The 12,421-nt window shown below is 39.6% G+C and overlaps 1 protein-coding gene across 6 annotated transcripts in view; it reads left to right on the top strand.

Moving 5' to 3' along the window:
- The first annotated feature begins 205 nt into the window (after window positions 1–205).
- The window catches only part of APC (APC regulator of WNT signaling pathway), a 123,477-nt gene continuing 111,261 nt past the window's right edge, over window positions 206–12,421 (top strand). For 3 of the 6 annotated variants that reach the window (XM_047778424.1, XM_047778425.1, XM_047778418.1), the window contains exon 1: window positions 276–589. In XM_047778424.1, coding sequence (XP_047634380.1) covers window positions 425–589 — 165 coding nt within the window. In that variant the 5' untranslated portion in view covers window positions 276–424. Of the gene's footprint in view, window positions 590–12,421 lie in introns of all 6 variants that reach the window. The other 3 variants (XM_047778426.1, XM_047778422.1, XM_047778420.1) reach the window with 2 other exon arrangements.

The raw sequence follows: 12,421 nt of genomic DNA, 5'->3' as shown, positions 1-12,421 counted from the left end.
GGGTCTATTAATTTGGTTTCAGGACAGTTCAGGACAGGCGAGTAGGTCTAGTAACGTTGAGAGTCGAGCTCCCACACAGCACCGCACACTGGGGAAGACCGCAAGGCATATCCTCGCGGCGGGGCGCGCAGCGGCCAACGCGGCTGCGCATCACAGCCCCCTCTCCGCGAGGCTGCGGGACGCCGGCAACCTCAGCGCACGCCTGCGCACTGCACTCTTCCCGCCTCCGACAAGATGGCGGAGGCCAAGTAGCGAGGGGGCGGGGTGTGGCTGCCGGAAACCCGGCCGCTGCTGGGGGGAGCTGCGGGCGAAGGCCCCGGAGCAGCGGGCCGCGGTTGGCGGGATGCTGTTCCCGGGAAGCGCTGCAGGCTACCGGTGAAAAGGTGAAGCACAGAGTTGCCTTCCCGAGCCCTTAGCTCCCCCTATGTACGCTTCCCTCGGCTCGGGTCCGGTCGCCGCTTTGCCTGCTTCGGTACCACCCTCTCCTCTCGCGTCCTGGAGCTCCGGCAGCGGCTGCAGCTGTGTCCGGCAGGAGAGGAAGCACCCCGGAGGCGTCCGTGCATCTGTCCGCGGGGCGAGCGTCTGGCAGGTGAGTGAGCTGCAGGCTTCGGCGTCTCCTCCCTCGGCAAAGCTTCCTCGGCTTTCCCCCGACGTTGCTCGAGACCCTAATGGTGCTCCGCTCCGCCGCTCCCTTGTCTCCACGTCCCACCCTCTCCCCGCCCCGCGCCCCCTCTCAGGCCTCCAGTTGGCCCCTGGCTTTGCAAGTCCTTCATTCTCACACAGCGGGTGGGGGTCGCGACGCCTGTCGCCCTCCGCACCTTTCCAGGATCCTGGTGAAGCTTCACCTCTGCAAGCGGTCTCTCTCCTTCGCGGAGGTTGGGTGGGTGGGTCGTCCGCCCCTCCTATTTTAGTCGCCTCCCCATCTTCCTGGTTTCGACCCTCTGGCTTCCTTTAAAAGTTTTTAACTGTCTGGGAAGCTTACCCGATAGCCTAGCATATAGAGTTACAAAGAAAAAGCTTGTTACCCAGAGGCCAGTGGATTTTGTTCACCTTGATGGAGGAATCCAGTCCTCAGACTGGGCTCGTTTGGGACAGTTTAACTCGGCCCATCGAACTCCTGCACAGGGGAGGATGGTGCCTGTGATGGCAAATCATCTTTCATCTAAATTAATGTTTTTTTTCTGACTGTAGCAAATCTTTAGTCCCTAAACTATTTTGAGGCGGGGGCGTAAGTTACTAGGTCAAGGGAAAGAATTGGGAAGTGATGGGTTTTTTAAAAGGCGGCTCTACCAATGTTAAGAAATAGAATAGCACAAGAAAGGGTAAGTGGTGTAAGTGATTCTTTTATTCAGCGTTTAAATTGGCTACTGAAGCTTTAGGATCCCGAATTGTCTAACCCCTTTGTTTTATTTTAGAATAGAAAGGAATAAAATGGAGAAAAATCTTTTTAATCTCAAAACTTCCCAAATTTCTTGGATTCTCAATTGTTGGTACTACTTAACAATCTGATGTTTTTAAATAAAATTTAGGCTGCCCCAGTCGTATTTCTCTTTCCTTTATTACTGAGGCAAGAGTAATTAGAATTAATGGTATAAGAAACTGCCCTAAGTAACATGGTACCTTGCCAGAGTTTGTAAGTGCAAACTGCAGGATGGAAGTGGTAGTCGAGGAAGTTACCACTGCTGATTCTCCCACCTTTTCCTGTAGATGAATAACGGGTTGAGAAACTGCCCCCCCCCCACGAAAAAGAATAAGATTATAAATATAAATGATATCTTGTCCACCGAGATTGCAAGTGGGTGGACTTTTTTAGCATTAATATTAATGAGTGATATAATTTTGTTGAAACTATGCTAGATGCCCTCCAAAGTTATTAAAGCATGGACGATCCTTGCCCTATTGGAATTGTATACTGAAAATCTTTGTAACACGTGGGTTATAATTGGCCTGACAGATTTTACTAATGACACATGGTCTGTTTTTTCTTTGTTGTAGCCTTTTTACCTCTTAATGAATTTATGAAATTTGGAGTTAGAATTGTTCATTTTAAAAGAAGAGGCGATACAGAGTTCCTGTTGTGCCTCAGTGATTAATGAATCTGACTAGGAACCATGAGGTTGTGGATTGGATCCCTGGCCTTGCTCAGTGGGTTAAGGATCCGGCGTTGCCGTGAACGGTGAGCTGTGGCGTAGGCCAGCGGCTACAGCTCCGATTAGACCCCTAGCCTGGGAACCTCCATATGCTGAGGGTGCGGAAAAGACAAAAAGACAAAAATAAATAAATAAAAGAAGAGGAGATACATTAATGTTTGATTCCATTATGGGCTAATTTCATTCATTTGTTTGTTGTTGCCCTCCACTTTTCTACAGCCAAGGAGTGTGTGTTTTTAGAGCTGATTGTCTCTCAGTTCTGTGCTTTTAGTTGAAAGGATAGGAGGACTGCTGAGCCCCAATCAATGGCTCACTGTCTTTGGCAAAATAATTTGAGGCATTGTGTCAAGACATCTCTGACCACAAACAATCTTTCTTACTCTCTTTTGGAATCTTGTTTTTTCTCTCTCTTTCCCTTTCTCCCTTTATTTATGAAACCACCCCTCTTTGTCTCTCTGTTCATTCGTTTGCCTACTGCTGATTTTATTTACCTCCCTATGTAACCAGGATCCCCGTTGTTACTGATGCCTTAGAATGCTTTACTTTCTATAGATTTATCTTTCTAGTCTCCAGTCCTGAACAAGTCTCATCACTAGCTTTGTCAGTTTGACCCCTGAAATCCTGAAGGATGCAAGAGACAGTTATGTAAAGATGTTGGTTAGCTTTTATACCAATTAGTCTTGCTCTCTTCTGGGCCTTTAGTGTTGATTGTGTTTCTTTTTGTCTTATTTCCTGAAATAACTTAATCTCTTCCTTTCCTGAGAAAAACATCAACCATCTGAGGTGTAATCTCTTACATCTTGGTATCATTATCATATTTATTCATATCTCAGACAGAGAAATGTCTTTTTGTTTTTTGTGCCACATTTGCGTGTAGAAGTTCCTGGGTCAGGGAGCAAACCTGAGCCGCAGCAGTGACAATGCCAGAACCTTAACCCACTAGGCCACTGGGAACTCCGCAGTGGCTTTCCTTTTTTTCAAGAGCAGCCTCCTTCCGGATGTGTCCACAGTCATCCCTCTCCAAATTTCTCCGTAACTGTCTATTATCATTCCTTCAGTCTTTTCCCCTCTAGTTACATACATGCTATATGTATACCTTTTGCAGGAATGTATGCTGTGCAACTCAAGGAAGCGCGTTTGAATCCTGAGCCTGCTGGTTCCACTGTATTTTTATTCTTTAATCCCTGGAGCCTGGTATAGTAGGAGGAACATTGACTTTAGAGCCGCATAGATTTGGTTTTGAAGTCTACTAAAACCACTTAATAGCTATGTGGCTGTGAGCAAGTTATTATTCAGACTCTTTTCTTTACCTATAAGGAAGAATGTTATTCTGACCTCACAGAGTTGTAGTTGAAGTAGTTTAACACATGTTGTGTGTCTTTCCAAGTGTTTAGTATGTTACAGAATTATTAAAGATATGTTATTCTTTGCTTTGCACCTTTAGTTCCTTTACCTTTTCAGCTACTTTAGAAGTCACCTATGACTGTCTCATTGCCAGATCTTAATGGCCTTTTCTCAGTCATCCTTGGCTTCCTTAGACCATTTTTGAAATATATTCTGTAGGAATAAAATCATCTGATTTCTTGGTTCTTATGCATTGTACTTCCTGATTTTCCTACTTCTCTGAAAGTTTCTTTTTGTTTCCTGCACTGCTTGAATTTGCTCTTCCCCCAAACATAGCTCTTCCTTTTTTTATTGGGATACTAGTTAGATTTAAAAACAAAAGAAATATATTCATTCAGGTAATTGGGAAGTGTGTAAGTAGAATTGGTTTAAAGAGTAGTTTAATCATGGACTTAACGTTATTAGGGCTGAGGTTCTATTTCTCTGCTCTACTCTCATCTTCGTCCTCCTGTTTGGGCTTTATGCTCAGACTAGATTCTCTTCTAGAAAGATAGCTGTTGGCAGTGTTCATGCCATAGACTTCTTCATTGAATTCCAAAGGGGGAGAGAAGGCTTCTCTTCTCCTACTCTTTTCCCTAAACTTTGCTTTGATTGAACAAATGGTGATGATCCTGAACAAATGGTGATGATCCTGCTGCCAGATCTGTTACAATAGTTTTATCAAGGGGGATGGAACACTTCTAATCAGCCTAACCAGTGGCCGAGGGAAGGCAGAATGGGTCAGGGGGAGATAACCAGCATTCTCAAGAGTCTCTGCTTTTTGGTGTGTTCACTTGTTGGTCATATCATTTTTTTTTTCTTTTTTTCTTTTTAAGGCCGCGCCAGCAGTATATGGAGGTTCCCAGGGTAGGGGTTGAATGGGAGCTCCCCTACCAGCCTGCGCCACAGCCACAGCAATGCCAGATCTGAACCACATCTGCAACCTACGCTGCAGCTTTCGGTAACACCACATCCTTAACCGCCTGAGCGAGGCCAGAGATCAAACCCACATCCTCATGGATACTAGTCGGGTTCTTAACCTGCTGAGCCACAGTAGGAACCCCTGGTCATATCCTTTTTTAAACGATATAAATCATCGTTTTTGTATGGATGTTTCTTAGCACTGTAACTCTACTCCTCACTTCTACCACTTGCTTCATGTGTCTACCTTAAATGCACTATAAGCTTATCTCGTAGCAAATTGCATCAGTTTGATTTCCATCCACCTACCCTCACCTAATGTGTTTACGTGTGCAAGTATGTGTATAGACTCCTCTTCCTCCTGATTTCTCTCTTCGAACCACTTCTCTGTCAGCCACGCAATCTTGAAACCTTATAGTCATCTTGTTTCTTCTTCCGCTTTCCGTCACTTGTCAGTGCTTGAATATACCATATGTAATTAGTTGGGATCCAGGCTACATAATATGAACTAACAGTGATTCAAAAGTCTCTCACATACAAAGAAGTCCAGAGTTGGAGGATTCCATGTTTAGTTAGTTTAGTGGTGCAGTGATGTTATCAAGGATCCGGGTGCTTTCCATCTTTATCCTTTGTGTGCTGACCTTTGTGCTCAGGTTTATCCCCTCATGGTTGCATATTGCCCTTTCTGCTCCAGATATCACATTCTCACACAGCCACCAAAGAAAGGAGGAATCTTGCCCTTCCATCTCTTGATTAGGCAAGTAAACCTTTCACAGAAGCTCAGTATCAGATGTCATTCTGGCATAGTTAGGCCCTAATTGCAAGGGGGCTGGAAAAACCAATACCTGGCATTTCAGTCTAGGAAGAAATTAGTGAATGGCTGAAGGAAGGTAACCAGCAACGTCCGTGACGTATCTTGATAGTATTGTATGGAGAAGTAAGTTTAAATAAATGAGAATTTTCAGATAATAGTAGCACCTATAAAGCACTGCTCGTTTGAAGAATTGATATAAGCTTTACATAGGATTTTGGCCAATCATTTAGTTAGTTGTGGATAACTGATTAAAATTGGATTATTATGCAAAATTAGGATATTTGAGTGGTACATCTCAGTTCTTTTACGGTTGATGTTGAGTACATTTAAACATACACTGTGAGAAATGGATACGTATAACAATGATTAGGAAATAGATTTGTGGAAGGCATTTGGAAATAATATGGGGATGCTTTTGGTTGTCACAGTGATTGTGAGATCCTCCTGACAGTTACTAAGTAGAGGCCAGACAGATACACTGAGTGTCCTATGATATTTGTCCACAAAACAAGAATTGCTCCTTCCAAAATAATGGTAGTGCCCTTATACATTGAAATAACAAATGCTTTGCTTTTTGAAAGAATTGGCAGAGATTCATCTGTGTACTTATATTGCAGAGACACAAAACCAAATTCACACTGCTTAAACAATAAAGGGCATGATTAGATCTTGTGGTTGAACTTCAGCTAGGGCTTTATCCAGCCTGAAATCATCAAGGACTTGGCTGGCTCAATTTCTCTGTAATTCATTCTGCTGTTTCATTCCCCTTGTTTTGATTTCATTTTCAGGCCAGCTTATCTCATGGTAGCAAATTACTGTAGCACTTTCAGACTTAATACCCTCATTTCATATATAAAGTAAAATGAAGCATATCTTTTGTATTTGATTTTGTAAGTATTTGTTGAGTGTCATCATTGTTGAAACTTCTCTGAACACCTATCCCTAAAAAGTTAATACTTCCTCTCTTTTGCTACAGCTTTATCCCCATTGCATGTCATACTCTGTAGGTATTAATTTTTATGTTTCATGCATCACCTTGTCTTAATTATCTTTGTATTCTTAATGTCTAGAATACTCTCTGGCTTAGTGGTATAGACAGTTATGGAAAGAATTAGTGAATCACACAGGAAGGGAGGATATGGGAAGGGGCAGAGAAATATAAGAAGGCCCTTTTCCTTCAGTAGTTGTTATTGAACCCCGAATCATGAACATTGTACTCCTGCCATCAAAGTATATGTACAATGAATGCTCTTGTGATTGAGTGTGAATTTATTTGAAAGCCTTACTGAATGCTAGTAGTGTTTTGTCATTATTTTCTCAACGAAACTAAAAACAATTACCATCATTTGTTCCTTCACATATTTTTTGAGAGTCTGCTATTTGTACATAATGTAGCAACAGTGGTGAACTAAACAGAGCCCATGTTCTCTTTGAGCTTAAGTGTTAGGGAGGAAGATAGACATTATACATGTGCTTTCTTGCTTGCTCTCCTAATATTGACTTTGAAGTTAAGTAAAGTGAAAGGATAAAAAGTAATAGGATATACTTTAGGTAGGTTTGTGAGGGAAGAGCTTTTTGAGAAGCCCTGTTTACTGAGAGACTTGAATGAAGCAGAGTAAACCATGAAACTATAAAGGGAAGAATGATCAGATAGAGGAAAAAATGCAAGTGTCCTTAGCATGTTGGAAGAGCAACAAAGAGGCCAGTGGGCTGAGTCGAGTGAAAGAAGGCAGTGTGGCAGGAGAGATGGTGGGACAGGTGGGTGGACAAGTGGGCAGAACCTAGATCAAGTAGGGGTTTGAAGGTCATTTAAAGACTTGATTTTAATCTGAGATGGAAACCGCTGAAGGGTTTTAAGCAAATGAATATCCAGATTAGACTTTTTTTTTTTTTCCCCCGAGAGGATTACTCTGGCTGTCTGTAGAAAATTGATTGTACGAGGCAAGAATGGAAGCAGGAAAACCAGTTAGGAAAACTTAACAATAATCTAGGTTGGCAGTGTTGTAATTGTGGTAGAATAGCAAAGAAGTGGTCAGATTTGTGATGTATTTAGAAAATACTAATTTAATGATGAGTTAGATATGGAGTCTGAGGTTTGAAAGAGAAGTAAAGGATGACTCTGAGTTTTTTTGCCATGAGCAACTGGGTGAAAAGTGGTATACCTTATTAAGTTAGAGATTATGGGGCAGGGGGTATGATGGGGTTGATGGAAAGTAGTTTTGGAGAGTTAAATCAGATTTGTTTTGAATGTGTCTTTTTTTTCCTTCTTCTTTTTAGGCTGTACCCGCAGCACGTGGAAGTTCCCTGCTAGGGATTGAATGGGTGCTGTGGCTACTGGGAGCCACAGCAATGCAGGATCTGAGCCACGTCTGTGACCTACACCACAGCTCACAGCAGCGCCGGATCCTTAACCCACTGAGCGAGGCCAGGGATCGAACCTGCATCCTCCTGGATCCTAGTCTGGCTCCTTACCACTGAGCCACAAGGGGAACTTCCTGGATATGGCTTTGTTCGAAATGCCTGTCAGATATTCAAGTGGAGACATTGAATAGGTAGATATTTTATATATATATAAGTTTAAGGGAGAGGTAGTAGCTAGAGGTAAAAATTTGGAAATTATCTATGTATAGATGGTATTTAGAGCCATGGGACCAGATAGATGGAATTCATTAAATGGTTTGATATTAGACATGATTTCTTATATTGAAGATTGGGAGCTATTGCTTTGGAAAATAATAGTTACAATATTGGAGTGTGGAGAGGATTCTCTGAGAAAGAGATGGGACTTCACCTGGAAAAGGCTTCTTTCTTCTCTCCTGCCAAGCATAATACCTGGCTTAGAGTGAGCAATATACAGGTGAATGAACAAAAATACACTTGAGCTGGGGAACAGCTTGAGTAGAGGTATGGCAGCAGGCAAAGCCTGGATTGTTGTAAAAGAAAGAGAGCTAGAGAAGATAGTTTGTATTGAGCAAGTAGTGGAAAGTAGGATAGGGTTAGTCTCTTCAAGGCTTCAAATGCTAAATGCCAGTTATATTTAACCCTATGATCTAATGGTTTTCAACTCCATTTCTATTGTTAGAACAGTGCCTCTAATTCTTGACCTCTAATAGATGCTCAGTAAATATTGAATACCTAATGTGGAATGGTATGTAAGATTTATCTTTACAGTATTTTCTCTTTCTCAATAAAGTATACTGGGATGCTGTGATAGATAGATAACCTTACATTTATGTTAATTATTATTTCTAATGATAAGCATTAAAAACAGTTATACTTAATTATTGATATCAAATTTCTTGGGACATATCTTATAACTGGTCAGAAAATACCAGGGTATTGGCAACACCAAGGTTGAAAAATGGCTACTCAAGAAATTGAGGGGCCATTAACAGTCCTATATTAGTTTTTACAGGAATGACTATTTGAAGCCAGTTTGTAGATCATTTGCTTCTTCCGCTGTCAAGGAGCAAACTGGTTTAGAATTATAGGAATGTTAGCAAGAAAATTGGAAATGATAGATCTTTGAAGATCTAATTATTATATTTTAAGTTATATAATTTAAAATATTAGATACGGAGTTCCCGTTGTGGCTCAGTGGTTAACAAATCCGACTAGGAACCATGAGGTTGCTGTTTCGATCCCTGACCTTGCTCAGTGGGTCGAGGATCCGGTGTTGCCGTGAGCTGTGGTATAGGTTGCAGACGCGGCTCCGATCCTGCATTGCTGTGGCTCTGGTGTAGGCTGGTGGCTACAGCTCCAACTGGACCCCTAGACTGGGAACCTCCATATGCTGCGGGAGCAGCCCAAGGAAAAAAAAAGCAAAAAGCAAAAAAAATAAATAAATAAAATATTAAATACAATTAGAAATTATTTGTTCTAATAATTAGCATGTCATACTTACACAATTTAAATGTTAGAAAATAATTTACCTGCATAAAGTCTTACTGAGATAAAAATTGAAATTTTAAGGTTAAATTTTGAAGTAATTTTAGGATTTAGGAGACTTTAGATTTGTGATTATTTCCTTCAGTTCTATATGTCCTATTACTACAGTTTCATATAGTCATTTAAGAAAATTCAGGAAATGCAATAAAAGGTACAGATGACATTTGTAAGCTCATCATACAAAGAAAGCCAGTGTTGTTTGTCTCCCCCTCCCCATTTTCTCTTTTGCCTGTGCTCAGGACTTTTTGTTGTGCTCGGTATAAACATTTGTGTATATCTCTAATTTTTTAAAAATTAGGTTATATACATTTCTTGGAATATTTTGTAAATCTTATTTTTATTGACTGTGTAATAATCCCACTGTAAAAATTATTTTTAACTATTCCCTGTAGTGGGTTATTTAGTTGTTTACATTTTTAAAATTAATTATTTTCCTTTCAATGGCTGCATCTTCAACATAGGGAAGTTCCCAGGCTAGGGGTCGAATCAGAGCTGTAGCTGTAGGCCTACACTACAGCCACAGCAATGCTGGATCCCAGCCACATCTGTAACCTTTGCCACAGCTTGTGGCAATGCCACTGAGTGAAGCCAGGGATTGAACTCATATCCTCAGGGGAATTATGTTGGGTTCTTAACCCACTGAGCCACAGTGGGAACTCTTGTTTCCATTATATTATCATGTGGGCAATGAACATCTTAATACATTCTGGATTTTTTTTTTTCTCTTTCTTAGCCTTTTTCCTTAGGATAGGTTCATAGACATTGGAGTTATTGGATTGTAGTGTACAAACATTTTTAAGGTCTGTAATGCATGGACATGACAGATTTTACAATGTCTTATAGGCCTCAAAATGTTAATTGGTTTGAAAGTAATCATAAGGGGAAAAAAATTAGGACCTACAGAGTTGCTGAGCTTGAATGATAGCCTTGGTCAGCCTTTTGTTCATCTCCAAACATCTCTTTCTTTAACATATATTTCAAAGTGTACATAAAACATAACATGAAAAACTCAATATGTTATTATAAACAAACATGAAGTCATTACCCAGGTCAAGAAATAAAACACTGCCATTATCCCAGAGCTTCTCTCTCCTTTCTGTTTCCTGATCTCAAAGAGAAAACTTTTAACATTTCACTCCAAGCATGTTTGCTGAGGGTTTTTTTTCTGTTTGGTTTTGTTTTTGTTAAAAATCTTGATCATGTTAAAGAAGTTTCCTTCTATACCTAGCTTATTAAGAATTTTGTGTTTTGTTTTATTTGTTTGAATTTCATGCTTTTGTTGTTGCAGCTTATAATTACCATATGAACTTTCTCCTTCACTATGTTAATATACTGAATTATATTTTATTTTAAAACTAACCTGACTTCTGAAATAAACCTAATTTGGTTTTATGTACGTACTATCTTTCTTTTTGTATTGATTGGATTGAATTTGATTTTGAGTTTTGCTCATGGTTTTGCATCAGTGTTCATGAGTAAGGTGGCCCATATTGCCCTTGTCAGGATTTAAAATCAGCAGTCAACAATATGCTAGCCTTACAAAATGAGCCGACCCTCATTTTCTATTCTGGAAAAGTTTATGTAGGATTGGAAGCCATCTGGGCTGTGGATTTTCTTTGAGGAAATGTTTTTCATTATTAATTTATTTTTAAGCTAGTTCAGGTTTTCTGTCTTTGGATTATTTTGGTGATTTTTCTCCTATGAGATTGTCTTTCCATTCTAACTTTTTAATTTACTGGCATAAAATTGTTTATGATAAATACTGTTATCCTTTTAATGGCTGCAGGAAAGAATTACCTTCTCTTGTGTGATTAAGCTATGTGTACTTTCTATTTTTCCTTTATCAGTCTCCACCAGAGATTTAGTAGTCTTTCAGAAGAACCAAATTTTAATCTTGGTGATCCTTTTTATTGTGTATTTGTTTTCTATTGCATTGATTTCTGCTCTTTATTTCTTTCTACTTTGGGGGGTTTACTTTTTTGTACTTTTTACTAACTTCTTATGGATCACTACTTTTCAGCATTTCTTCCTTTTAAATTTATGCATTTAAGGCTAAGCATTTCCCTGTAAGCACTGTGTTAGCTAGTTGTATTACTCAGATTTTAATATGTAGTATTTTTATAACTCACTTAAAATTTTTCTAATTTTCTTTTTTTTCTGCTTTAACTTTTGGATAAGTTGGAAGTGTTGTATTTCTCAATTTCTAAACACATGGACATTTTCTAGTTATTTTTGCATTTGTTTTTTTTTATTTCTAACAACATTATGGTGTAATCAGAGAACACTCTGTGTTTCAAAGGTCTTTGATTTCAGATCTTTAAAATTTGAGATCTGTGCTATGGCCCATTATATCGTCTTTTTTTTTTTTCCTGCAGTTACTGAATGTGGTGTTCTATATATTTCCTTTAGGTCATGCTTGCTAATCCTTTATTTCAAATCTTTAGGATTACTAGTGATTTTTTGTTGCTTGTATGAATTACAGACAAGGGTGTGTTAAAATATCCCACTTATGATTGTGGGTCTTCCCCATATATTCTCTCAACCTTTGCTTTATATATTTGAGACTGTGCTAGTAGATGCATAAAAATGTGTAATTATATCTTCTTAGTGATTTACCGTTATGAAGTATTCCCCTTTTATTCTGAAACTGCTTTTTGCATTAAGGTCTAGTTTTTCTGGGATTGATGTAACAACACCAGCTTTCTTTATTATTTACATAGTTTACCTTTTTCATTCTTTTCCCTCTAGTCTTTCTGTATCGTGTTTTAGATATCTCTACTGTGACACGACTGTATTTAAATCTCCCATCTTATATACTTTATATCAACCCTATTTGTTAATTGTTCCCCTGTCTCTGCTTTCTTGCCATTTAGATGAGTTGGCTATTTTATCATTTCAGATTTTTTACCCTTATTATTTGGAAATTATGACCTCTTTTTCTCTTTTTCTTCTTGTTTTTAATGGCTGCACCTACAATATGTGGAAGTTCCCAGGCCAGGGATTAAATCTGAGCTGCCACTATGAACTATGCCACAGCTATGGTCACGCCAGATCCTTTTACCCACTGCGCTGTGTTGGGATCGAACCCGAGCCTCTGCAGTGACCCGAGCCACTGAAGTCAGATTCTTAACCCACTGTGCCACAGTGGGAACACCTCTTTTTCTCTTCTTTTATTAATGACTCTAGAAATAGAATGTGAATTTAA

Source organism: Phacochoerus africanus, chromosome 4, assembly GCF_016906955.1.
Source record: "Phacochoerus africanus isolate WHEZ1 chromosome 4, ROS_Pafr_v1, whole genome shotgun sequence".
In the NCBI taxonomy this organism is placed as follows: domain Eukaryota; kingdom Metazoa; phylum Chordata; class Mammalia; order Artiodactyla; family Suidae; genus Phacochoerus; species Phacochoerus africanus.
Note: the sequence above shows the minus strand (reverse complement) of the source record. Positions and strands in the feature narration are given on the sequence as shown.